The 27597-nt window shown below is 44.2% G+C and overlaps 1 protein-coding gene across 10 annotated transcripts in view; it reads left to right on the top strand.

The window, feature by feature from the left end:
- Positions 1 to 25699, top strand: part of LRRC20 (leucine rich repeat containing 20) — a 192947-nt gene extending 167248 nt beyond the window's left edge. For 5 of the 10 annotated variants that reach the window (XM_039546754.1, XM_039546756.1, XM_039546757.1 and 2 more), the window contains 2 exons: positions 19369 to 19451; positions 25303 to 25692. In XM_039546754.1, coding sequence (XP_039402688.1) covers positions 19369 to 19451; positions 25303 to 25407 — 188 coding nt within the window. In that variant the 3' untranslated portion in view covers positions 25408 to 25692. Of the gene's footprint in view, positions 1 to 19368; positions 23389 to 25302 lie in introns of those variants that run through there. The other 5 variants (XM_039546752.1, XM_039546759.1, XM_039546753.1 and 2 more) reach the window with 3 other exon arrangements.
- Positions 25700 to 27597: the final 1898 nt, after the last annotated feature.

The raw sequence follows: 27597 nt of genomic DNA, 5'->3' as shown, positions 1-27597 counted from the left end.
CACATTAGGTGGGGGAATGATATCCCTAGGCTGCTCTCTTTCTCTCTCCTGAATCCTGGCGATGACTGATTGTATCACACACAGATACCTGAACCACTTCTGTTACAGCACACTCCATTTCCCGAGCAACTTGAACCTCCAAAGGTGCTTCTCCTGCTCTGCTAAGAGCTGAGACAGTCTTTTCCTCAGAATCACCTTCTCTCTCTCCCTCTGCAACATCTAGTTGTTTTCTAAAATGACAGTATCTGGTTCACTTAACTCCTCCTCCTCAGGCGCTATGGTCGGAGGACTTCCCTTTTCTGCTGGCACATGAGCTCCCGTCACTTCACTGTCAACTTCCTCCTCTAACTCACCAGGTTGTTCCTCTGCGTTCTCAGCTTCAAAAGCCATCTCCACACTAGCTAGTTCTCTCGCTCTCCTTCTTGTCATTGGCCCAACAGGCTGATAAATTCCTGTTGGTTCCACTAACCTGATAGGGATAGGAACCACTGCTGACTCATCTCCTGTCTCTCCTAGCTCCTTAGCCACCATAATCCATGGGGGTTCTTCCTTATCTACAATCTCTGTCTGGACCCAGGTGCTTATGGTTACCAGCACTCCTGTGGTCTCTCCCATACACCTTGCCTTATCTTTTTTGAGTGAATCACAACTGCTTTCTAACTTTCTGATCCGATCCAATAACTGACCACACTCTAGTTTATAACCTTCCAGTGACTTTAAACTGGCAGCTGCTCGTTTTTGCCACCCGTACACTTCCTCACGCAGCTCATGGTTGTGATGCTGACTCCATTCTAACTTTCTTTCCAAATCTTTTCCTTTACAGAAAAGAGAAAACTGCTCTTCGGAGGCAGTGTATAACTGCTCCTTTAACTCCTGAATTTCCTTATCCTTCTTCTCTACAACTTTCTGTGCCTTATTGAGCAGCTCCACTTTCGCATTTAACTTCCGTCCTAGAAGACCACACGCTGACAACAAGCATTCCATTGCAATTCCTTTCATTTCACTATCTTTTCTTTTCTTTCTCTCAATTTCAATTTCTAATATCTGACTCACGAGACCCCATGGGTTACTATGCTCGGAGAGAACTTCTCTATCTTTCAATTGCTCCAATCCTCCTCCATGTTCCCTAATGTATCCTCTGACAAAAGTTTCTAAGGCTACATCGCAGGCAGCCCCTACAGGCTCTCACTCATTTTCGCTTTTACACTGAATATACTTAACCTTTAAAATAACAAGGAGGGAAACTTAACATTATAACTTAACTCTAAATCTTAAATCTAAGTTAAGAAATCTAAAGACGCCTTACAAAACTAATAATAATAATAATAAAAAATATACCCCAGACCGGTCCAACAATACTTTAAACAAGTCCCAAAAGAAAGGATGGGGGTAGGACCCTTCTCTTCCCTCCATGGCCAATGTGTATTAGCAGATCAAGAGGTAAAAGCCCTGGCAGGACCTACTGAACAGAGGGGCAAATACTGCTCAGAGATGGCTCAAGGGGGGCAATCCAGAGGAGTTAAGGGGACTACCAAGGGGGTAACTGGAACTGTACAAGTTCTGAGCTAACCATGTTAATCAACTCCGCCACCACCATGAGTGTGGGTCATTGTGCCCAATGCAATTGCCTAATCAACACTCAATACTCAAAATAAATAAATAAACAAACACCCCTTATCGCGCGTACACTACCATTACTCCACATAAAACAAACAGACATAAAACAGTTAAACCATTTCACCCACAAGCTGCAAGGATTTAAAAAAGGAAGTATTATAAGGTCTCTGGGATCGATGCCCAGAATTTGTCTGTTACAAAGGAAACTGTTAGCAGACTATGCCCAGTGACCAGGGCCGCCCAGAGGATTCAGGGGGCCTGGGGCAAAGCATGGGAGCTGCGGCGCTTGAACTCACCCGGCAGCGGTCCGGGTCTTCGGCGGCAGGGGGCCCTTCAGTCGCTCCGTGTCTTCGGCAGTGAAGGGCCCCCCGCTGCCGAAATGCCGCCGAAGACCCGGACCACTGCCAGGCCAGGGCTCTCGGGGCCCCTGTGGGGCCTGGGGCCAGGGGCAAATTGCCCACTTGCCCCCTCCTCTGGGCGGCCCTGCCAGTGACTAGGTCACACAGAGTTTTGCTTTTTAACCTCTTAAGTAAGTGCCAATCTGTTGGCCTGAATTTGATGGGTTAGTTTTTATGGCTCGCCACTGATCGCATCTGACCAGAAGATGTATAAGTTCTTATCCAATTCAGACTATAGAGTTCAAGAACTCAGAGAGCTCTATATTGGGAGAGGATTCTCGGGGTGCTTGGCAAGAACACATGCACTGAGGACAATACCAAATTGATAAAATCTTTATTGCCATTAACGTAAAAATAAGGAATGCAATGAAACGTATAACTGCAAAACAGTAAAAGAATTCCAAACTCCTGGTGGTAACATTTCTATTATAAGTACCTTAACCTAACATACTCACACCCTTCCTTGAGAGCCTGGTAATAGGAGGTGAAGGACTAGCCTTACTCCTGGCATGCCTGATTACACGATGGTGCTGGCTTCCCCAGTGGTTAGGAATGTTGAGTAGTTATACTATACTGCACAAGCTGAGCTGATAGCATGATAGAAGATAGAATAGATAGATAAATGAAAAGATTGTCTATAGAGTATAGAACATAGCAGACCCTAAGAGCTAAAAAGCCTTCCTAGTCCTCTCTTACAAGGTATTTTATAGGATCCTGACCTATGCAAATCAGGCCCAGCCTATTATACCCAAATCTTGTTTCCATACCCTAAGAAATGTATGGGTACCCTTCTCCTATAGGTTAGTGAATTATGACACTTACTTTCTAAATATATTAATGAGAATTATCTCATTCCAAAACGGCCAACCTAGGCTCTCTTGCTGACCTCGAGTTGTAGAGTACCCTGCGGTTACCAACCAGTTGTAGAAGCCGGATAAACCTGTGATGTGGATAGTTCCTCCCTTAGGTTCCCCAAAATTTCAGGGACCATTCTTATCTATGCCAAAGGTTGCCAGCTTTTATGATGTCATATTTATAACTAATTCTACTTTTTGCTATATAGCAGATCTTATGGATCTTACAGGCCGGTAGGCTTCTTGCATTTCAGCATTTCAGCAAAACTTATTATTAGGAAACACTTGCTTCAACACATCCTAAATTCCAAGAAATTAATACTCATAAAATATAAGAATAAAATGGATTAATTTCAGAAAAAGAAATATATTAATTGATACTGCTGGCTGGATTAGTAGGATATAATAGCTAACAAAATAATCCTATTGTAGAATGAATATGCTGTAAGAATGGTTCATAGCCCTCCCATGTGATATCCCGTGTAAAATTTCAGAATTGAGAGTACAGTCTGTGTTTCTTTCCCTCGATCCTGCTGCGTCCAGTTTAACTGAGCTCTCTAGAAAAGTGCCCACTCATTGCTTAATCTGAACTGCTTCAACAAACGACTGCCAAATCTTCAGTGATACGATCTGAGGGATAAATTGCAGATCTCTGGAAGTTGCTGGCAGAAATTGCATTTTGGCAGCCTGTCACTTTACATCAGTCAGAAAACTGCCCAGGTTCCTTCCAGAGAGCTAGATGTCTGTAGAGATGAAAAAGTATATTTAGAAGTACAACTTGCCACCATCATACTGTGTAATTAAAGCTTTTGGTTATCGTTGTGAAGATAAGCACTAACATATGGTTAACAAACAGAAAAGACAGGAAAAAAGCCACTGAAACTTATAGCTGCATCTTCTCATTTCAAATCTTGCATCACTACATCTCAACTACACACACCACCTACGCTCCTTCTCCTTAACTCACTTCACCCATAATAAAGTGTAATAAACGGGAGTGCTGGTAAGAGATTAATCTTTATTTTCTGGCTCCAATTACCTGATATAGGTCAGGGTTACAGAAGTTTAATATCCTTGTCACATGACAGGGGACAATAGCAATTAATCCAGTAGCTCCTGGATCCAGTACTACCATCACCTAAGGCATGAGAGTTTAGATAGAAGCTCAGAAATAAAGCATTACATAAACAATAAACGCACACTATAAAAAAAACCAATTTCAAAATGTTTTCAAGTAAAAAATTTTGCTGAAAAATTCCTGACCAGCTCTACATAGGAATCAATTTGCTGTCAACAATACACAGGATTTTACTTGTGTGTTTTCTCCCAGGCACTGCTATTATTATCATAACTGGGAAATGAAATTCACTCTTTAGTATAATAAAGAAATTTCACATAGGGGGGTTAACTAAGGAACATAAAACAGCAATAATATTTTCACGTGACTTCTTTTAGACCATGTACCTTGTTAACAAAACCTCTGGGAGGGTCATACCAATGTGCGTTGAATCTGCAGCTTCCACTTCTTCTGAAGCTTTTAAAAAAATCATTCTTTTTCCAGAGCTGTTTGCTTGAGAGTTAGAGGTTGTGTCAGATGTGTGTATGTTGTTTTGATTTAGATGGACTACATGAGCTAAAGATGTTAACGTAAGCCAGTTACTGTTCAACATTAAACAATGTTAAAGAAGGACCAGGGTTTGGTATACAGAGACTTCAGCCTGGTTAGTACCATGGCAACACACCATTAAAAATCATTTTAACCTTTTATTGAAAAGAAGGAAAAACAGTTAAAGCATTTGAAATGTAATGTATTAAGCCTTCCATTTTAACAACATGCCTTGTTCCCTTTACCTGGAGAGACATTTTAGAAGGAAAAGAGAGTCTTGTTTGATAGCTGGTCTTAGCTGGTATCAAAGACGGTAATAACTGTCCATTTGGGGAAAAGAGAAATTAGTGGAGATGGGATGGAGCTGTTGTTGTTGCTGTTGCTTTTAAAGTCTGATCCCATTCCGACACAGATGGTGTTTGGGATACACTTGGTAGTGGTGGGACTGTCATCTTGGTACCTCACGCTGGTCTGGACTGGTCAGGACATGTCTCTGAATCAGGATGATGAAAGCCCTGGGTCCCAGGAGTTGGTGGGGGTGGCAGCCATGACACTGAAGCTTGCTTCAGTAGCTAATTTTTCTCCCCAAAATCTCTTTCTTTAAGGACCCAAAAAGGGAATGGTGGGCTGAACAGCCCATCTCCTCATTATTTTGTCCACCAATTAGGCCTACTATCTGACATACCAATGTTGATTCACTGATTTCTGGTTCCATACTTTTCTTGTTTGCCAAGCATGATCTTCACACAGTCCTTGAGTTATATAGGCAGGCCTTTTTGTTTGGACTGAGTTTTTTTATCTTCCTTTCATACCTTTTGCCATCAGCATTTGTTGTTAGAGGTTATTGTGACATCTTATGAACTTCCACATAATTTTTACAGTTGAGTTCACAATTAGGGTAAACTTGTAGGCCCAATTATTACAACTGTGTGTGTGTGTGTGTGTGTGTGTAAGTTAAGGGGAGCTATGGAAGGAGACTATGGGCCAACATCTGTCCCCCCGTAACATTCAGAAACTCTTAAAACAAAATATGTATCATGCTGATGTAACATTGCAATGTGACAACCTTTTATCCACCCAAGGAGGAGACCTATCACAGCTGACATGATGAAGCCAGTTAAATTGTACGTAACACAGCTGCTTAGGGAAAGAGACTGGCCAAGGCTGATGTTTGAGGAGGGTTTGTATACGTGTGTATAGTGCGAGTGTACTTTCTGTGAGCCCGATCCTGCAGCTGGGTGGTCATTTAGCATGTGGGCGAGCAACAGAACTGGATCCTCTGCAAAGTCTGTGGTAATGTGCCATGTGTATGGCTTTAAAAAATCATTTTTTGTGGGATTGTACGTGTCTGCAAGAGTATTTGTGTGGGTGTGCCTGTGGGTTCAGTTTGATGTATATTTTTAGGGTGTGGTTTGGAGAGCTTGTCCCTGAAGTAGAGGTGAAACCGGTACAGCTTACCATCAAGAGCTGACCTTACCGGTAGGGGGCAGCTTCCCCAACCAGCAATTTAAAAGGGTCCTGGGCTCCTGGCAGCGCCTGGAGCCCCTGGCCCTTTAAATCACCGCCAGAGCCCCAGGGTAGCAGTGGCGATTTAAAGGGCCTAGGGATTCAAAGGCCCCGTCCCTTCCACCCAAGCACTTGCCCCCTTTCCCCCCTGCTCAGGACCCCAGCCCTGCATACCAGTAAGTCCCTTAAGTTACTTTCACCTCTGCCCTGAAGGCTTGTGAACATAACATTTTAGTGGACGGTGAGTGCATAAGAACACTCTGTTGAATAAAATGCTTTTTGGAATATCTACAGATTTCCAGTAAATTTAAAACAAATAAATTGGATCCTCAGAGCTAATTATTTTTTCTTTTCCAAAAAAAAAATAGCCCCCTTCCCAGCTGATTATTCTGTCTGGAGGAGGGAAGTTGACCCATTTATAATTAATGGAAAAATTCAGCTGTTACATCTGTGCACATGTCTGTGACTTCCATGCCTGCTTCCCTCAGCTAACTGATAAATAATGTTTTGGTGCAATCAGTGCTTTGCCAGGATGGTGGTTTCCAGCTGCCTTTTAATCAGCTCTGTAGCCCAGTTTAATCAATTACAATGTGCAGTTTTGGAGTGGGTCAGTCTGTTAGCAAAAGAAACTTTATTAAAACAAAAAAAAATTTTCTAAATAAATCAGTGAATTGAGTGCTGTTAAAAGGTACTCAGCCAATAGCCCTAGAAACTGAAATTCTCTCTACTTTATCCCATAACAGGGGAAGCAGCAGTGCAGGTTTCCACACAACAATGACCAACAAGGGACTACTTATAGAGTAATTTAATCATTGGCCTCTCTGATGTGACTGCCAAATTGTTCACATCAGAACTGGCACTATCTGTCCATTGGGACCAGAACAGAGATCACTATCTTTTTTTCACGTACATATTCAACAGCTATCGGATGGTAACAACTTCTGCATTTGTTACATGGGCTATATTTGAATCATAAGCTAATTAACAGGCTTGTTTGTAGATTTTCAGAAAATTCATTCTATACTTATTTACACTCATTGTTCATACATATAAAGAGGTTTCATCTCTGTTTTAAATGCCAGCCTAACAAAGCCTTAACTATGCAGACACTGTAACTATGCCATAATGTAGAAAAGCCATCAGTGGTGCACGACTGCCCACTGGGGCACTCAGACTAGGGTGATTTTTGGGAAGAGAGTAAGAAACATTTCCCTGGGCAGGTTCATTTGTTTGTCTGTCTGTCTGTCTGATTTAAACAGTGGCAGTGGTTTGCAGTTGTTGTGGATTTGGAATTTTAGATGGATTAGAGGCCCAGATGCAGATGAAGCAGTGAAAGATATCATGATGAATTCACTTATCACATGCCTCTCGCCTCTGGATATCTGAGTAGATGTGGATATTGCATATGTGGATATTGCATCACATTACTTAACACAGAACTGAAAAGTAACCATTTTGGGGGTGGAATGGGGAAGCCATTATAATAGTGCCAGAAAACTGGCACATTTTAGAGTCAGGAATTGAAGACTTTCATATCTAATTAAAGCAAGATGGGATTTGCGGTCTGTAAAATATTAGGGTACGTCTACACTACGGGATTATTCCGAATTTACATAAACCGGTTTAGTAAAACAGATTGTATAAAATCGAGTGCACGCGGCCACACTAAGCACATTAAATCGGTGGTGTGCGTCCACGGTCCGAGGCTAGCGTCGATTTCTGGAGCGTTGCACTGTGGGTAGCTATTCTGTAGCTATCCCATAGTTCCCGCAGTCTCCCCCGCCCCTTGGAATTCTGGGTTGAGATCCCAGTGCCTGATGAGGCAAAAATCATTGTCGCGGGTGGTTCTGGGTAAATGTCGTCAGTCATTTCTTCCTCCGGGGAAGCAACGGCAGACAATCATTTTGCGCCCTTTTTCCCTGGATTGCCCTGGTAGACGCCATATCATGGCAACCATGGAGCCTGTTTTGCCTCTTGACACTGTCACCGTATGTGTACTAGATGCCGCTGACAGAGGCGATTCAGCAGCGCTACACAGCAGGCATTCATTTGCTTTTGCATGATAGCAGAGATGGTTATCAGCCGTTCTGTACCATCTACCATGCCATTGTAAATTGGCAATGAGATGACGGTTACCAGTCCTTTTGTGCTGCACCATCTGCTGCTGTCATAGGTGCTCCTGGCTGAGATTGGCCGGGGGCGCAAAAGACAAAAATGGGAATGACTCCCCGAGTCAATTCCTCCTTTATGGTATCTAAAAATAGAATCAGTCCTGCCTAGAATATGGGGCAAGTGTACTAGAGAACCAGTGTATCAGAGAACCAGAGAGCACAGCCGCTCTGTGTCAGATCCCGCAGAAATGATGAGCTGTATGCCATTCACAGGGGGTGCCCCTGCAACAACCCCACCTGTTGATTCCCTCCTCCCCCAGCCTTCCTGGGCTTTCGTTGCAGTGTCCCCCATTTGTGTGATGAAGTAATAAAGAATGCAGGAATAAGAAACAGTGACTTGTTAGTGAGATATGAGGGGAAGGCAGCCTCCAACTGCTATGATAGTCCAGACAGGACATTAAGCAGTGTGGGGGAGAGGAACCCAGCATCCCGCTGCTATGATAGTCCAGGCAGAACAGAATCTTTTCTTTACACATGAAGGGCGGGGGCTGATGGAGCTCAGCCCCCTGTTGCTATGATGAAGATGGTTACCAGCCGTACTGTACCATCTACTGGGAATGATCAGGAGTTTTTTACCCAGGTGCCCCCAGCCGACCTCACCGGAGGCCAGCCAGGAGCACTCATGGGCTGATGATGAGGACAGATACCAGTCCTTTTGTACTGCACCATCTACCACAAGGCTGATGATGACAATGGATATCAGCCATATTGTACCATCAGCCACCCATGGGGTGGGGGGCGAGGATGCTGCCGTTGACTGCTGCAGCATCGCGTCTGTCAGCAGCATTCAGTAAACATAGGGTGACATTTAAAAGAGTCAAGAGAGGATTTTTTTCCCTTTTACTTCTGGGGGTGGGTGAGGGGGGTAAATTGACGAGCTATGCCCTGAACCACCGCGGACAATGTGTTTGACGCTACAGGCATTGGGAACTCAGCCAAGAATGCAAATGCTTTTCGGAGACTGCAGGAACTGTGGGATAGCTTGAGTCCTCAGTCCCCCCTCCCTCCCTCCCTCCCTCCCTCCATGAGCGTCCATTTGATTCTTTGGCTTTCCGTTACGTTTGTCACGCAGCAGTGTGCTGAGTCCCTGCTGTGGCCTCTGTCTGGAGATTTTTTAAAAATGCTTTGGAATTTCGTCTTCTGTAACGGAGCTCTGATAGAACAGATTTGCCTGCCCATACAGCGATCACATCCATACGGTCCATGCTGGAGCTCTTTTTGGATTTTGATTTCGGACTGCATCGCCACCCGTGCTGATCAGAGCTCCACGCTGGGCAAACAGGAAATGATATTCAAAAGTTCGCAGGGCTTTTCCTGTCTACCTGGCCACTGCATCCGAGTTCTGATTGCTGTCCAGAGCAGTCGGTGCACTGTGGGATACCGCCTGGAGGCCAATACCGTTGATTTGCGGCCACACTAACCCTAATCTGATATGGTAATACCAATATTAGCGCTACTCCTCTCGTTAGGGAGGAGTACAGAAACCGGTTTAAAGAGCCCTTTATATCGATATAAAGGGCCTCTTAGTGTGGACGGGTGTGGCGTTAAATCGGTTTAACGCTCCTAAAACCGGTTTAAATGCGTAGTGTAGACTAGGCCTTAGTCTCCTAACACCATTGTTGCCCAATCATTCACCACAGACTAACAGAGAAGATAAACCATCTCCTGACTGTATTCAACCTCATCAACTGACTTTATTCTGTATCAGAGGGGTAGCCGTGTTAGTCTGGATCTGTAAAAGCAGCAAAGAGTCCTGTGGCGCCTTATAGACTAACAGAAGTTTTGGAGCATGAGCTTTCGTGGGTGCATGCATCTGACGAAGTGGGTATTCACCCACGAAAGTTCATACTCCGAAACTTCTGATAGTCTATAAGGTGCCACAGGACTCTTTGCTGACTTTATTTTGGATACCTCCCATTCAAGGACTGACTAAGCCTGCCTCTGCTTACACTGAGTTCTAACAAGACCACAGCCTACCATGGTCAGACTAAAAGGTCTGTGAATAGAGATTTTTTGGCTGAATTTCTGGTTGCTTTTTGTCTCTGCTCCCAAGCCATTGCAGTATTTGATAGTCTTGTTTAAAGGAAAGAATCAGGAATGAAGGGCAGGTCATTCACGTGTTTTTGCAGCCCTGGCTGTAGTCTCATTAGAATTTTTCAACTGATCTCTATTAGTTTCTAGCACCAGAAATCAGAATACCAATATCTATTGCTTTGTTTCCAAACATGATTAGTCAACTGAAATTGATCAAACATTTTCCACAAGGGAGAGCTGTGTAGGGCTCAGAATTGGCATAGCCAGTCAGGAGTGAAGCACTGTTACTTTCAGAACAGCTTTATAAGATACACACTCAAAGCTGTGACTTACTAACTCTTCCTTGGATTTTGAGCATCCACATATTAGAATTCATTGTATTTAATAGACACCAGAGCAGGCAGGCCAGCAGGCAAAGGAGGGAGTGGAGAAGAGTATTCTAACAAGTCTTCCCTTAGGCCCTTTCTGCCTTTGTTCAATGTGTTTATAGATAATCTGTTAAAGTTTGTTTGTGGAGCTGGCATTGCTTCTCTACAGAGAACGTGTGTAGACTCCTGATCTTTGTTTGCAGTTGCATCACTGTTCCAGTGGTACTGACCTTGCTATCAATCGATTGTTCAGTTTGAAATAAGGAAGCTTTTCCCAAGTGAAAAGGGTAAAGAGGGATCCTAGAAATCTTTCTGTTCTTCTTATGTCTCTGATCTACCAGCCTTGAGCATGGCCCTTTTGATAATGTTTCAAAATACTAGCATCTTCATCTGCCTTGGATGGGACATTTGTCTTTTAACAAATGTCCCATTTGGCAGTTTACCAAAGGCTCAGGAAAATTTGTTTCCAGTCAGTTTTCTTTTTCTAACACCTCTCTGTTTTCCCTGCGATAAAATGAACAGCATGTTTGCCTTGTATAATTTTACGATATCAACTCCCTCCAGCCCACTTTTGGACACAACAGACCTGTCAATCATCCTGCAATAGCAGACAGCATGTGCAATAGAACGGTGACCAGACTAGCTGCTCATCTCCAATTTTGATAGAAAAACTGTTTTAGATTTTTATAATATGTTAATTAATATTCCTTTTAATCTTTTTGTGCCTGGTCTTAAGTTAAATTATTTATGTTTTGCACAGGCGCTGACTTTAGATTTTGCCACTGAGTGCTCCTTTACGCCCCTCCCATGTGCAAGCGGTGGGCAGGGCCTCAGAGGGAAGAGGCCAAGTGGAGACGGTGATTTGGGAGGGGAGTACGGGTGGGGCCCTAGGGGGAAGATGCTGAGCGGGGACAGGGCCTCAGGGCAGAGCAGGGGGCGGAGCTGCAGTCTGGGTGCTCAGGCCACAAAAGATTAATCTGGTCCTGCTGGTGCTGAGCACCTCTACCCCCACCCCTTTTTTTTTTTGGTGGGTGCTTAAGCCCCAGAGCACCGATGAAGTCAGGGCCTATGATGTTTTGCAACTGGAGTTCTCTCTCTCTTACTAAAAAGTTAAACAGGTTTCCCAAAGACCATGGCAATTGTATTGCTACTTAATGTTTCACTGTAAGACCGGGAAATTTGTGCAGTTGTGTTGCTTGATGTCATGGCTCCTGCAGCTTTGCTGAAACTCTTAAGATTTTGGAAGTTGTCCTGAGCAATCAAAAAATCCCCAAAAGCTTAAGTCTCAGGCCAAAAATCAGATGTTAGGCAAGTATGGATGTTGTGCACATTTTATAATAGGAGAAGAAACTAAATTATATGTCCAGCTTTGCACACAAACATTTCACTGTAAGTTAGCATTATGCAGCTTTTAGCCTTTGGAGATTATTGTATGTGAGAATTTAATTCAAATTTTTATTATATGGTGTTTAATTCTCTTTTGCATCTGTTTGTTGGCCTCAGGCAAATCTGTCAATCATTGTGCCATAGCTGAGAGAGCACATGCAGCACAGTTTGCGAGGGACTGAGAACAATTACCAGGCAAACTCCTTTTTACAAAGTTAGTTGGAAATCTTTGCCTATTATTGTAGAAATGTCTGGAAACCTCTTTAAACTAATACGGAAGTCTAAGCTGGAGACTAGGATGGCTGGAGGAAGGAACACCTTGCATTGATGCAGGAAGCTATAGCCAGAGACTCTGACTTCAAAGGAATGGGATTCATATGCCCAGCTATGCAGAATGTACCAATTTGACAGACAGAATTGGGACTTTTTCATTTCACTGTATTCACCAATAACTGTTCCATCTTATCTTTGGTTTGCAGCTGTTTGGCTCCTAATGATCCATATGGTTCTTTGTCAGCATGACTATACCATATGATTTGTATTTATTTATTATATACTTTCCAGTGCCTTTAGAAATTGGAGTCCAGAGAAATGACTTCTTTTGCACTCTGGTCACTTGCATTATGTTAAGCAGTTATACTGGACGTTGATGCGTGTGTATTAACTCCATAAGGCTCCGCCCATGCTCTCAGGCAGTGAAACCATGTCTGTGGCCACAGAAATTTGACACTCTGACTACTGTTTGGACCCCCAACCACACACAAAATTGTTACCAGTGGTGCACAGGCATTCACACAACCATTGAAACTGCATAAATAGGCATCTTGCTACTAAAGGGTTTAGAGGCCCAGAAAGAGCTTTTATAAAGGCCCCCTATGAACAATCAGGGCTTCTGCCTAGAGCCTTCCCTGGCCCCTCCTGCCTGGTTTCCTGCTATCATTGTAAAGAAACAGTGCATCTTTAAAGGTTCCTATGGGCTTTATTCCTTACTCTTTTAAAGCCCTATCAGAACAGAAGTTTCATTTCAGCCAGCTGACCTCTGGTGACACTTTTAAATAGAAGGAGATATTGAACAGCTCCAGGGCTGAAAGTAACGTAAAGGACTTACCGGTATGCTGGAGTCCTAAGCGGGGCCTCAACCAGAAGAGGCGGGGGCGGGGCCTTTCAAGATTTAAAGGCCCGGGGCTCTGGCTGTGGCTGGGAGCCCCAGGGCCTTTAAATCACCCTGGAGCTACCAGCTGCAGAGCTGGCTGAGAGCTCCGGGCCCTTTAAATCACCGTAGGAGCCCTGCCACCACTACCCCAGGGCGGCAGGGCTCAGGCTAGGGCTGGGGTAGCGGCAGCAGGGCTCCGGCAGTGATTTAAAGAGCCCAGGGCTCCTGCCACTGTGGGGAGCCCTGGGCCCTTTAAATCCCCGCCAGAGCCCTGCCGCCGCTGGAAGGGCCTGGGGCTCCCCACAGGGGCCAGAGCTCCGTGACCTTTAAATCCTCTCCCAAGCCTGGCTGCCAGAGCTCCGGCAGTGATTTAAAGGGCCTGGGGCTCCCTGCAGCAGCTGGAGCCCTGGGCCCTTTAAATCACCGCCGGAGAAGCCAGTCCAGTCCGGCTTACTTTCACCTCTGAACAGCTCATTTCAGCAGATTCCCATGGCCGACTTATTATTGGGCCCAAGCTTTGGGGGATTTAAAGGTTTTTCATAAAATCTTCCACAAGTGCTAGCAATGTATTTTTACCATATGCTTCATCTGTGTTCTTAGCATGGGTTGTCTAACTCTTTTAGAGCAGATCTAGACAACGTGGTGCTAAAATGCCAGCAGCCATTCTACACAAGCACTCCTGGTGCTGGTGTCTGTGCAACAAAAAAAAAAGCTCAATATGGAAAGGTCTTAGCAGCAGCACCCTTAGCAGCATGCCTGAGTGTGATCAGTGACCTGCTAGAGTGTCTTGTGATGGGTTCAGTTCCATCAAGTGACTTTCACCTTCTCAGCAGGCACCTCTATATGAACTGATGTTCACATCCATGGATGGCATCTCTGTTAATTAAACAGTAGTGTTACCTGGGCACTATGTGGGACCTTTGCCCCTCTATTATTATTTCAGCTGACCTGGGATGGCACTAACAGTAAGAAGTTGGCAGGCGTTAATATATTGAGCAGTAGGAGGATTTTTTTTAAATTCTGTTCCACATTTTGTTTTCACTTCTAAACAGGAAAAAAATCAAAGTATTAAATTAGGTTGTAAAATGTAAAACAGAGGAAAAAAAATCCACCTTCTTCTTTTAACCAAATTTTCTGATGTTGGGAGGCATTAATAACCCTGTCATCTGTATTTTAGCCACCAGCACCAGCAAGACTCCATGTGTTCCCCTGCTCAAGAAGACTATCCCCAGGGATTGCCTTCAGAGCCCGTCAGTGCTCACTGATGAGTAACACAAATTGCTCCCCTTTCCTGTGAGTCTTAAGTTCTTTGCTTTTCCAGCATTTCCAGATCCTGTTGACTCCAGGGAGAGAGATCCTATTTTCTTAAAGAGTCTTTATTCCAGTTGCTTTTCTCTTCCATCCCCTGAGAATCCACAAAATATGCTAGGAGGAGAAATGCTATGATTCAGAGGGTTACTACTATAAAAACATCACGGTGCTGTAGTGTTTGCATCAGTACAGATCATAGAATCATAGAAATGTATGGCTGGAAGGAATGTCAAGGTCATCAAGTCAAGCCCCCCTGCATTGAGGCAGAACTAAGTACACTTGGACCATCCCTGGCAAGTGTTTGTCTAACCTGTTCTTAAAAATATCCAATGATGGAGATTCCACAACCTTCCTTGGAAGCCTATTCCAGAGTTAACTATTCTTATAGTTTGAATTTTTTTCTGCTATCTAACCTAAATCTCCCTTGCTGCAGATTAAGCCATTACTACTTGTCTTACCTTCATGGACATGGAGAACAATTAATCACCCTCCTCTTTATAACAGCCTTTAACATAGTTGGAGATTGTTATCAGGTCCCCCTCAGACTTCTTTTCTCAAGACTAAAAATGCTCAGTTTTTTTAATCGTTCGTCATAGGTCAGTTTTTCCAAACCTGTTACCATTTTTGTTGTTCTCCTCTGGACTATCTCCACTATGTCCACGTTTTCTAAAGTGTGGCACCCAGAACTGAACACACCACCCACGCTGGGGCCTCACCAGTGACGAGTAGAGCAGGACCATTACCTCCCGTGTCTTTTATACAACATTCCTGATCATCCACCCCAGATTGATATTAGCCTTTTCCCCAATTCATCACATTGTTAATCCATATTCAATTTGTGATCCACTCTAACCCCTAGATCCTTTTCAGCAGTAGCCAGTTATTCCCCATTTTGTAGTTTGTAGTTGTGCATTTGATTTCTTCCTTCCTGAAAGCAGTACTTTGATCTGAAATCACTAAGATTCAATAAAGATGAGTGCAATTTCCAATTTGTCAAGGTCATTTTGATTTCTAATCCTGTCCTCCAAAGTGCTTGCAACCTCTGCCCCGCCCCTCAGCTATGTGTCATCTGTAAATTTTAAAAGCATACTACTAAACCCAGGACTGACCCTGTGAGACCCCACTAGATACGCTTTACCAGTTCTACCGTGAACCATTGATAACTACTCTTTGAAGTTGTGTACCCACCTTATAGTAATTTCATGTAAACCCCATTTCCCTTGTTTGCTTATGAGAATGTCATGTGGGAATGTGTCAAGACGTAGCATATTTATTGCTTTCCTCTCTCCATTAGGCCAGTAATTCTGTCAAAGAAGGAAATTAGGTTTGTTTGGCATGATTTGTTCTTGACAAATCCATGCAGGCAATTGCTTATAAACCTATTACAAATTGATCGTTTAATCACTTGTTCCAGTATCTTTCCAGATATTGAAGTTAGGCTGGCTGGTCTATAATTTCTTGGATCCTCTTTGTTTCCCTTTATAAAAACTGGTGTACTATGTTTGCACTTCTCCAGCCCTCTAGGACCTCACCCATTCTCCATGAGTTCTCAAAGATATATTATACACTGATGTATAGTGATGTGTCAACTTGATGCATCATCACAACAGGTAAGCACTACCTCAGTGTGGTATGATGCCCAGAATTACTATGAGACTAATCTTGCAGGACACAAGCCTGGCCCAACAAAACCAGGATGGTCCCATAAATTTTAGTTCAGGTGGCTTCCTTGTGGGGAGCTCTAGGCTTGGGGAACTGAAGTGAGAGTGTAGGCTCCAGTAACTATTTAACAAATCTTTAAAACCTACGCTGCAGCTGCTTTCTCCTCTCACCAGTACACCCAGTGCAGCCATGCACAGCTGTGTACCCTGGTTCCTGTACACAGAGGATTCAGGGGGCCTGAGGCAAAGTGGGGGAGCTGCGGTGCTTGTACTCACTCAGCAGCGGTCCAGGTCTTCAGCGGCATTTCGGTGGCGGGGGGCCCTTCAGTCACTCCGCATCTTTGGCACCACTAAGGGCCCCCCGCCGCCAAAATGCCACTGAAGACCCGGAGCGACTGAAGGTCCCCCCACCGCCGAAATGCCGCCGAAGACCCAGACCACCACCGGGCCAGAGCTCGTGGGACTCCTGCGGGGTCTGGGGCCTGGAGCAAATTGCCCCACTTGCCCCCTCCCCTGGGCGGCCCTGCCTGTACATTACAATTTGTAACATTTTAATGGGCGTCTGTGACATGCCTCAATAAATATCTCCATCATTAATACAGCAGACACCAGATTCAAGGCCCCACCCCATGGAAACACAACATAGTAATCAGCCTCCTCTGGTGTGTTCTCCCACAGCTGCCAGTGGCTGTCTTCTATGGGGTCGCCAGTACGACTGCTGGGTTGTAGTTGGTGCCTATATTTCCATCCTCCATCTCCAATACAATTACACTGATGCTGGAGAAAGGACTGCTTTATCATTAATCATTTTTATAAGGCACAGAAAATAGACATAAATAATCCAAAGAGAGAAGAAGAAGAATCTTGAGGTATTCACATCTGCAGTTGCAGTTCAGAGCTTCTTGCATAAATATGAGGGCACAGGGTACAGGACTTCTGCCACTGCTCTAATCTCACTTCAGGCCTGAATTCTCATCTGGAGTCTCTTGGGATCAAATCTGAACAAGAGTTACATTGTCATGTTACTGAAGAAGATTGGGAAGTCTTGGTAAAACAGAATATACAAGCCCCTATTAATATTAAATACAAGGCATGTGAATTTGAGTGACATGACCATTATTTTACATTTCCCCCAGTCTTCACACGGCTGGGAAGTGTGATGCAAGTTGTCTAAGGCTTGGAACAGGAAGGAAATATTTTGTTCCATTCCATTGATTTTTGCCATGAGCTTTGAAGACTAGAGAGGTGTATTCATACCCTTTCACACATCTATATTCAGAATCTTGAACTGGATCCCTTTCTAGCTTTCTTACAGGTGAGGAGGTTATTACCATATTTTTTCAAAAGACCTGTTGGGGGGAACAGTACATAGCAGGAGCTCTCTGGCAGCCAAGATAAAAAAAATCTACTCAGTGTGATGCAAAAATTCAGTTCTTATTCCCCTACCTGTATGGAGAAAATCTCAAGAAGCCTTTTGGACAAGAATGTCTGAAAAGTTGTCTTAAAACCATACCACAAAACAAGGCAGTGCTCTTCATGGTGGGGATTCTTCTTTACAATGTGTTTTACCATAGACAGTGCAATGGGTCCCTGATCTTGAATGGGACCTCTGGGCATTAGAGTAATGCAAATAATAAAATCAATAATTCTGTGAACGTCAGTGAAGTATTCCCAAGTATTTTCTGTAAGGCTGTGTAGACGGGCCGGACTCACCCCTGCAGCACCTCCTGCTGGTGACTCCAGGAATTAGCTCAGTCCAGTGTTCGGAGCGCCCTCTGCAGGCTGGTGATCCACCTGTCCTCAGGCCCCCCCATGTCCCTCCCTGGACCCGGTGCCCTTTTATTGGTGGTGCTGCCCCCTGGCAGTAACCCCTTTCTCTCTGGGTTTCCCCTCCTTCGGGAACCCCCACCCTCTAGCCCCACCTTGCCTCAGTATTGGCTACTGCCAGTCATTGTCTAGCCCCACCCTCTGGGGCAGACTGCAATATCAGCCTACTCATCGGGGTTTGGACCTGCTGCCTTGGCCTACCCCTGGGCTGCCCTCTGCAACCCCCAGTACCCGTTAGCCCAATGCTAGGCCTCAGCCTGGGGCTTTCCAGGCTGGAGCTCCCCAGCTCCTCAGCCTTTCCCCAGCCCTGCTTCACTCAGGTATCCAGTCTCAAGCTCCCTGCAGCTAGGCCCTTCTCTCTCTGAAGGCAGAGAGAGACTGACTGTGCTTCTGGCTTCCCTGGCCTTTTATAGGGGCCAGCTGTGGCTCAGTTTGGGGCGTGGCCCCAGCTGCAGCCACTTCCCCAATCAGCCTAGCCTAAAGGCTGTCTTCTCAAGCCTTGGCCCCTTCCCAGAGCTGTTTTTAACCCCTTCAGGGCCGGAGCAGGGGTTCACCCTGCTACAGGCTGGGTAAATAGGGCAGCCGCACATCTGTTTACATTGTGGTAACTGTATCTTTGTGAAAGAAATGACAGAAACATAATTTCTTTATTGTTTAATTAAAGCTTACAATATGCAGAATGCACCCAAATTGTAGAGAGTTTTCAGAATGTTAAGATTCACGATTCCTCACCCAGACAAGTTTTCTCCTGTTCTGAATGTTAATAAGTTTTTTCTCTAAGGGGAAGAGAAGAGGGGTTTGATCTGTGCATTTCAATGAGACAGAATCCTCTCAGATAGATTGTCCTAAATGGTTTTCCCCAACAATGTCCGAGTTCCTGGTGAGCAGCAGAGCTGCTAAATTGTGTTAGATGTTTGCAGTATCCCATAACTCAAATGGCTTTTCCTCAAACTTTCCAGAAATAATTCACTTCTGGGCTGAGACCAGGCATGGACAATTCAGCCTAAAGGAAATATTTTTTAGAACCTGATGAGTGTGTGAAAACAAGATCTTATAATAAAGTCACATTCGTGCCTTCAGTGATAGCTTTATCTCCAAAATCAGTCGGCAACACTGGTACCCATCTAAAGCAAGGCCACTCATTGTACTCCCAGCTTCCTGGTTCCATTCTCTGAGGGTGTAATTTATATACCTTTACTGCAGTTAAACCCTCTTCTTATGAATAAATAATTGACATAGAAATTGGAGCATTACCAGAGCTTCGAAACCCTGAGCTCTTGGGCTTCAACTACCCACAGAGAACAGCTGCCGCCATCATTCACCATCTCACATTGAATTCATTTCATTTCACAGACTGATTGCACCTAGGAATGTGAGTGACAATGATCGTAAATTCCAAAGGACCTGACCATCTTATGTGCGTCTCTCTCGTAATCCAGGTGGTTGTTTATTTTGTGCATGTTCTTCTTGTTCCAGATGTCCCTGTTGAGAAACTTTCTTCAATGGAGTCGCTGCAGAGTGTAAACCTGAAGTCAAATCCCTTGAACGAGGAAGTCCAGGTGATTGCCAGGCCTCTGATAAAATTTGACCTCCTGGTGTCTCCAAGGGGAGCACATGCTGCTCCACAAGCCTGAAACACAGACTTTGGTTGCGTGGACTTGGTGTGACTTCAGTTGAGAATGGTTTTAAAGGGAAAGCTAGGGGATCTCGCTGCAGGGCATGCTGATCTAGAATGGCTCCACCGGCTTTTGCAAGCTGCATCACTCCTGCGTGTGTGAGGTTTTGTGGATGTGAGGAGTAGGATGGGGATGATTGGGGAGGGGGGTTCAGAATCGGTATTTCATTGATAGAGAGTGGATCTGCTTATTGTTATTTCTTTGCAGCTGTCTAAAATACACAGAAATGCAGTGAGGCCCTAGTAAATCGCTATTTGATAAAGGAATAAATCTGTGAAAAGATTAAACTTCCAGGGCAACAGAAGGGAAAGTGCAAGGCAGAAATAGATCAGATAAGAGACTCAGTCTCCTGAGTGTATTTTCTATGCACCAAACAAAACTAGAAATAGTCTCAACAGCAGAGCCTTCTACAACGAGTCTGACAAGGAAGAGACCTATTAGAAGAATAACACTTTGCTTCAGCAGAGATCAGTGTAATAGCCTACTCCATTCCTGTATCACTCAAAGCCCTGTTATTCAGGGTGAAGCATGGTGTGGAGCAGAAGAGTGCTGGAAGGAGGCTCTGTCCCGTGAATAATGGGAAAACACTTGTTTACACAGCCTTGCTGGTCCAGGATTGAATGAAAATACTCTGTGGATGGACTTTTCTTTTCAGCTAGTTTGATCTTGGTGGCTTACCCATAGGATCTGAGCCAACTGTTATAATGGAGCATATTAACTGGGCACCACTAGGAGCATCAAAACAAGACAGTAAAACTTGTCTTACAGTAAAGAGGTCCTCTTGGAAAAAGTATCCTATCTACAGACAACTCATTTTCTTCTCTAGTTCTTCATTCAGCATTTGATTGACAAGGCATAATGATCAACTCCACCCCCCCTTTTTTTTGACTGATTAGTTGATTTTGTCCAAGATAAATAATTTCTGTTAAGCCTCCTAGGGCTTGTCTTCATTGCAAAGTTAACTCAAATTATAATTTGAATGTTGCCCTTAACTCAAGTCCCATCCACACACACACACACTCTTTACTGAAGTGTGGTGGTACTTTTAAGTAAAGTTGGCTGGCCAGAGAGGGAAGGTATAGGCCAGAACTCAAGTGAGCACAATTCGTCAATTGCTAACATAGGCTAGCTCCACTCAAGTGCCAACAGTCCTCCAATGTCTTCCCACAATTCCTTCCCTGTGCCCAGAAAGGACAGAAAAGTTCTCTCACAATTTACTGGAAAATAATTCAGAGAATGGCTTATTTTGCTACATCACTAAGAACCATGGATTGTGTGTGTTCCCAGCAGTCTTAGTGACACACACTAATGAGTGCAGCTCCAGAGTGGCTACAACAGCTCAAGTGTTATATCGCAGTGAGCTAGGCTTGCTTGAGCTAGACTAACTTGAGAGGAGTAACTCTAGTGTAGATAACTTGTGTAATACTAGGACTGGCAGTGCATTGACATTAACAAGAGCAGGGGTGAACAAATGTTCAAACATGTTTGGAAACCTGTGGTTTCTGCATGTCACTCCAGTATATGTTAGTTCTGGTTTTAGTGATCTCTCTGTGTCCTGTCATGAGCTGCTCACTGCTTGTCCCTTATTAACATGGTAGGTATATTTTGCTTGAATAGATTTTAACCTAGTTTCCTGTTGCTGGGGATCAAGAGAGAATCTGGTGGATGGAAGAACCAGAAAATTTAACTTGCTGGTGAGAAATGATCTCTGGTGGGTGGTTCAAAACGAAAAGGCAATACATTAATCTGTTTGTTTCATCCTCTGGAATAGTGTTTTCCACAGAATATAGACATATGCTGGATGTGCCTAATACATACATGTGGATATTATTGTTTCCCCTTTCTGACCCAAGCAGCTAGTCAAAGTTTAGGGCCCCAGGGATATCCCAGCTGGAAGTAGAGTCTGGTATTTTCTTTGATGCAATCTAGTTTATTTACAAGGAATGTACAAAGTCCTGCTTGTCCAAATGCAGGGGGAACCAAGAGCAAAAGGAGCAGTTTCTTATCTGACAACCCCACGCCTCTTTAGCCAACACTAGATGCAAAACACTAGACCCACTAGACTCACTTTCTAGCTTTTTCCAAGGTCAGCTGTGCTTACAGGCTGCTGCTTGGCCTCTCAGTCTGCCGGCTCTGTTTCCAGCTTGTCTTTTTTACTTACACAAACACACACACACACACACACACACACACACACATAGATACCCAGTCAGACACTTCATCATCCACAGGGTGCTAGTTTCTGGGCAGACACTGTTAGGACTTGTTTTTGGTGTGGCCCCTTACAGGGCCGGCTCTAGGCACCAGCGTTCCAAGCATGTGCTTGGGGCAGCCCTTTTCAAGGGGTGGCACTTTTCAAGGGATGGCACACACCCCCCCCCTTTTTGTTTTCTGCTTGGGGCAGCAAAAAACCTGGAGCCGGCGCTGACCCCTTAAGTGTTTCTTACAACACACAGTTTGTGCAGGGTGAGTTCACACATCAGTTTGAACAAGGTTTTAACTCAGCCCCTAACAAGATTTCACCCAGCTCATAACTTATAAATGGGGAAACACTCCTTTCATTGGGGATACATTTATGTCCTTACTGCTCACTTCAGCTCTAAAAGGTTGGCTGCTTTCAAATATTGGTATTAGTGGCAAGTTGGGTACAAGGTTTTGTTATGCTAGACCCACCTTATTCACGATGAAACTTTACTTTGAAATAAAATAGGTGGTTGGTTTAGTAACATTCGCCAATTAGTAGAAGCAGTGATATGGATTCCTAAAGCTCTACTGACAAAAAGTAATTTTCATTTAATCAGCATGTGAAATGTCAAGTGCCAAAATAAATATACCTTTGTGCTACATCTCGTGTATGCTCACCTCCTAGAGAGCAGTTTTGTTCTTCCCATCTGGCCTTCCTTGATTATAAAAATGATGCCCTTAACCAGCTGCTACATCCTGTGAACGGGACATTCTTTTTTGCTCTGGCTTTTAAATCAATATTGCCTGTGCTTTCTTTTTTAAAATCATAATCTTGATTCCAAGTTCCTGACTTAAGAAGTGGTGTGTGCGTGTCTGAATATAATGCAATATATATTTTCTTCATTTTTTCGTGATTGCACATTGATGTCAGATAAATCAACATTGTACTTCTTCAGTTACAGAGATGATTGGAATATGGTAGCATGTTATTTCAGATTACTTTCAGATTCCATGACATGGTACCTCCATAAAAAGAGCATAGAGGAATATGACAGGTTCACACGATATTTGCAGGGCCTGATCGTTTAAAATTCATTGCATACCACAAGCCATTCATCTAATTAGTAAACAAAAAACAGACTACTCATGTGTTTGAGATTTAAACCTATTACAGAATATGCACCAGGGAGTTCCCTAATGGTGACTGATACCTTATCTAGGAGCCCTATTGATTATCCAGATTTTTCAAAGGCTCTGAAAGACACAGAAGCACACATGGGTGCCATATTGAGTGGCCTGCCAACCTCGCTTCAGAAATCAGAATTGATTAAAATAGTCGTTAGTGATGATACACAACTGCAAATGGTATCAGATGTTACTTAGCAGAGGTCCCAGATCCAGCCCTTACCTTCCATGCATAATGAGGAGAAGTCTGAAGATCTGATGATCTGTGCTGATTGTACGGAAGCCCACAATCCTTGCAGGATCACATGAAGGAAGAGATCCAGGAGGGACATCAATGCCTCAGAAAGCACCAGGAACAAGCCCCAGTGTGTGACACCCACTTAGAGGTGGACCTAAAACTCAAAGTAGAATTATGCAAATCTTGCACCAGAAAAACTCAACTCAAAGAATCTCTTCCACCAAGAAGAAAAATGGCCATGGGCAGGGCTGGCTTTAGGACATGTGGGTCCTGATTTGAAAGAGCTGCCGCCGAAATGCTGCCGAGGATGCTGTTAACGATTGAGCTGCCGCCCGAAGATAGCAGTGGCAATTCGGCGGCAGCTCAATCGGTTGCCGCTGTTTCCGGCGGCACTTCGGTGGAGGGTGCGGGGCCCGATTCCCAGGAATTGCGGGAATCGCCCTAAAGCCGGCCCTGGCCACGGGTACCTGGTAGCCTTTAGCTATTTCTCTAGGTTTATAGAAATTCTACTTTTCACTAGACACACAAGCCAACAAATCACAGAATAGTTAAAATGCACCTTTTATTATTTTGGCGCTTGGAAGAAAGTCACTGGCCATGGACCACAGTTTGCTAGCTCTAAATTCCAAGCTTTTGGGCAATAGTATGTTTTTAAGCATACTAATTCTTCCAACAAGGGAATGAACTGGCAGAAGGAACAAAACAGATTGTTGAGAGAATTCTACACCAAAAAGATTCCATATTAGACTTCTGTGCTGTATGCCAACTCCCACCAGATTGGCACAACGATTACCAGCGTAAACCCTGCTCAGCTGTTTATGGGTTGACAGATTAGATCAATGCTGCCAATCTATATGGTATATCTTTAGCCTTAATGGCTCTTCTTAAAGATGTGAAGCTGAGAGATACTAAATCTGTGAGATCTCATGCTTTCTGTGTTAGCTGTTGGAATGCAGCCCAAAGCTTAAACCGGGAGACCTAGTCCTGATAAAACTGAATGGGTAAAAATATTGGCCAACAGCTGTTGTCACTGGACACAGCTGTGCCCCAAGATCCCACATGGATAAGACAGATCAGGCACTCAGTGTGGAAGAAACAGGTGGAATATTCAGCGGGTAGCACACCCAGTTTGGGTCTGTTATGGGCTTGATACTGAAATCACTGAGTGGAATTCTATGGTCTGAGTTATTCAGGACATCAGACCAGATGATCATAATGATCCCTTCTATCCTTCAAGTCTCTGAATTAGTTGAACTGCTGTTTGACTCTAGTAACAATGGTATACTCACACCACAGGCTGTGTGAAGGTTGAGCAAAGTCCTTCATAATCCAAGAGAATAAACTCAACAAAACCCTCCTCAAGGCCAGAGGATGATCAGATTTGGATGAGCTGTGAAGCAACTGACTCAAACTGATCTTCAGTTTTGTTTTTAAAGATTGTTTATACAGGAAAAAGAGGGACAAGCTATGAAGATGTCTGCTTGGTTTGTTTAAAATTCTAGCAGGAGCCCAGGCAGAAGGCGGCTAGGTGAGGGCTCTAGAAAGGAGCTCTACAATGACCGAAGCAGATTAGATTTAGGGATGATATCATTATCCTTCCTCAAATAGTTTCATGTTCAGTATGAACAGAAAGTGACTTTCGGTGATTCTTTACCATTACCACATGAGAGAACCATCAGTGCCATCAAAACTTAGGTAATACAATGTGAAAAGCATCTTGGGTTTTATTGCTTTCTCCTCTTTTTTTTTAACCTTTCAAAGAAAGTAAGTCTCAGAACTGAAAGATGTCTAGTCTAATGGGGGCAGGACATGGGAGCCCTTCAAGAAAATTGTGGATCCACCCTCAATCTAGAGGGTTGGCAGCTTTTGTGAACAGGTGCACATTTACAAATTTACCAGAAAATAAAGTAAAAGATTGCTGCTGACCTGCTGGGCCATTGGGGCAACAAAGGTCACCATTGGCCTATCCTCTTCTTTTGTCTACTGTGCATTCAATAGCTGGTAAGGCTTGAACGCTGCCTCAGCTGCCTGATATACACTGGAAAGTAGAACAAGGAAAGAATTTTCCAATCCCAAGGAGCACTTTAATTTTTAACTAAACTGATAAATTATGTATTTTCTCTGCAGATAAACAAACAACATATCTGTACGGAGGCATCATGGGGAATGGCTTTACAAAAGGGCCAGGCATGGCATTACCCAGGAGACAGCTCTGTTTGCGTGAAATTGTGAACTTTAATCCCAATTGGATAAAGGCATTGTTTATTTTCTGTACATGCATGCTTTACAGGGACTTTCCCTTTATCTTTGCTCCTTGAGGCTGAAATGCTTGTCTGATCTGTGGATCAGAGCTAGAGAACACTTTGGCCATTTCAGAGGTGACGAGGGATGCACTAATTCACCCAACTACAAAGGAAAATACCATTTCTAACTGAAGCACCTCTAGTGCACTACCCCCAAAGGGTCCCAAGGAGAGAGGCTGCTCCTTTGTTTGGTGCAGGATCCAGGAGCCCTAACTGTGGAATTCTTTACTACTTCAGACTCTAATGTCCCATTAAAAGTAACTTCTGTTGGCTGAATTTCTTTCTTTTGGACAGCCCTGCTGGTAGCACATTGGGTTTGATTTCTCATCTCTGCCTAACCTGGGTGGTGGCAGCAGCTGTGCAATATTGTATGAGCAACACGTTCTTGTCCTTGGGACAGTAGCGGATTTACCATGGCGCTGGGCCCACACCCTAGGGGGGCCCCGGTCAGGCCCACTCTTCTCCACCCCCTGCTCTCTCCTGCGGGAGGCAGAAGCTTGGTGCTGCTGGCTGGGCTGAGTGGGGCCACTCCCGCTGCACTGTGCCTCATTGCCCCCAACCGGCCCCTCGCTCTGTGGACCACCCCCCATCATATGCCCTATTTCCCCAATGGGGGCCCACAAATATGTTTGACACTGGGCCCACAAAAAGTTAATCTGGCCCTGCCTTGGGATGGCAACTCATGTCATTCAACAGCAATTCCTTCAGTCAGTTGACTTGGACTGAGATGATTTGCTTCAAAAGAGGTCTGCTCTTCCTTGGCTGAAAGGACGGTAACCGCAACGTAGAGTTGCAAAGGAAAGGAGTCTGAAGATGGGGGAAGTGAAGGAGAACCTTGTAGTGAAAGGATGTAATATGGGTTCAGTAATTGGTTACAATTGGTCTTTTCCATTTGTCTTGTGTGATGTTATGAGAACCTCTGTGACCCAGGGTGCCTGGGGTAGCCCTCACTGCCACGGTCAGGGCAGGCTGCAAAAGGGTGAGCAGATATTCCCAAGACTGGTGGGTAACACTGAAGTTAAATTCCCCAACCAGTCACAGACTGTGCTTCTGATCTCCCACACTGGTTATCAAGAAGTAAAAAAAGAAATCACACAGCCCCCTTTATTGCATTCCAGTTCTCTGGCTCCCAGTCAGCATATAGCTCCAGTACAGTGAGAAGTTATTTAAAAAACTCTGCTCACATATACAAAGTATTCTTCTCACTCCAAAGGGTCAGCCACGTTACCAGATCTGTATAGGACTGGATCTTCCCCAAAATACCACACTGCCAGCCAATCCTTTAGTGTCTAAAACTAACGGTTTATCATAAAGAAAAAAGAAAGAACAAGAAGAGAGATGTTAAATGGTAAAACAGTCACATACATACAAAGACTGCAAAGTCCATCAGGTTCTTAGCAGTATTGGTGAGCTTGCTGGCTTGAAAATCCCTCTGGAACACATCCACAGCTTGGATGGGTCATCCAGTCCTTTGTTCAGAGCTTCATTTGTAGAAAGGTTACTCCAGAGGTAAGAAACAGGAATGAAGACAAGAAGAAGGACTGAAAAACACAATGGAGAAGATGCAGCTGCCTTTTATATGCCTTTTGCCATGCAGCCTGTGCTTCCTTTGTTCCAAACACAAGCTGCCCAGCCCATGGCCTGGAAGCCTTAGAGTTCTGTCCATAGGCATGTCCCTGCATGTCTTACTGAGTCATAAGGTGTAGCCCTTGACCCTTTCAATGGGTTCATTGTACAGCTGATGTTCCTTGATGACCCATGAAGCAGGCGAGGCAGTGCTGATGCCAAACTGTCTGGGGGTGTCACCCAGAAACATTGCACAAGTTTGAAACACAGACATACAGATCTATAACTTGTAATACAAAGGTGATACAAACAAGATTATACTTGGCAAATTATAACTTTTTTTTTGCAGATACCTTACACGGCATATCTGGCACAACTCATTGCAAATTTTACAATATAGGTGTCCCCCAAATTCCATACAGTGTCACAACCTCCTCCCTGTGTCTAATTATGGAAATTTGCAGACTGTGCTGTGGTGGGAGGTGCTGTTGTTCCATTTGAAATTCAGTACCACAGAAGTGATGGGCCTGGACATTAGAGCAGCACTAGAGCT

The sequence above is a fragment of the Mauremys reevesii genome, linkage group 7, assembly GCF_016161935.1.
Source record: "Mauremys reevesii isolate NIE-2019 linkage group 7, ASM1616193v1, whole genome shotgun sequence".
Lineage (NCBI taxonomy): Eukaryota > Metazoa > Chordata > Testudines > Geoemydidae > Mauremys > Mauremys reevesii.
This window is presented reverse-complemented; position numbering and strand designations above follow the sequence as displayed.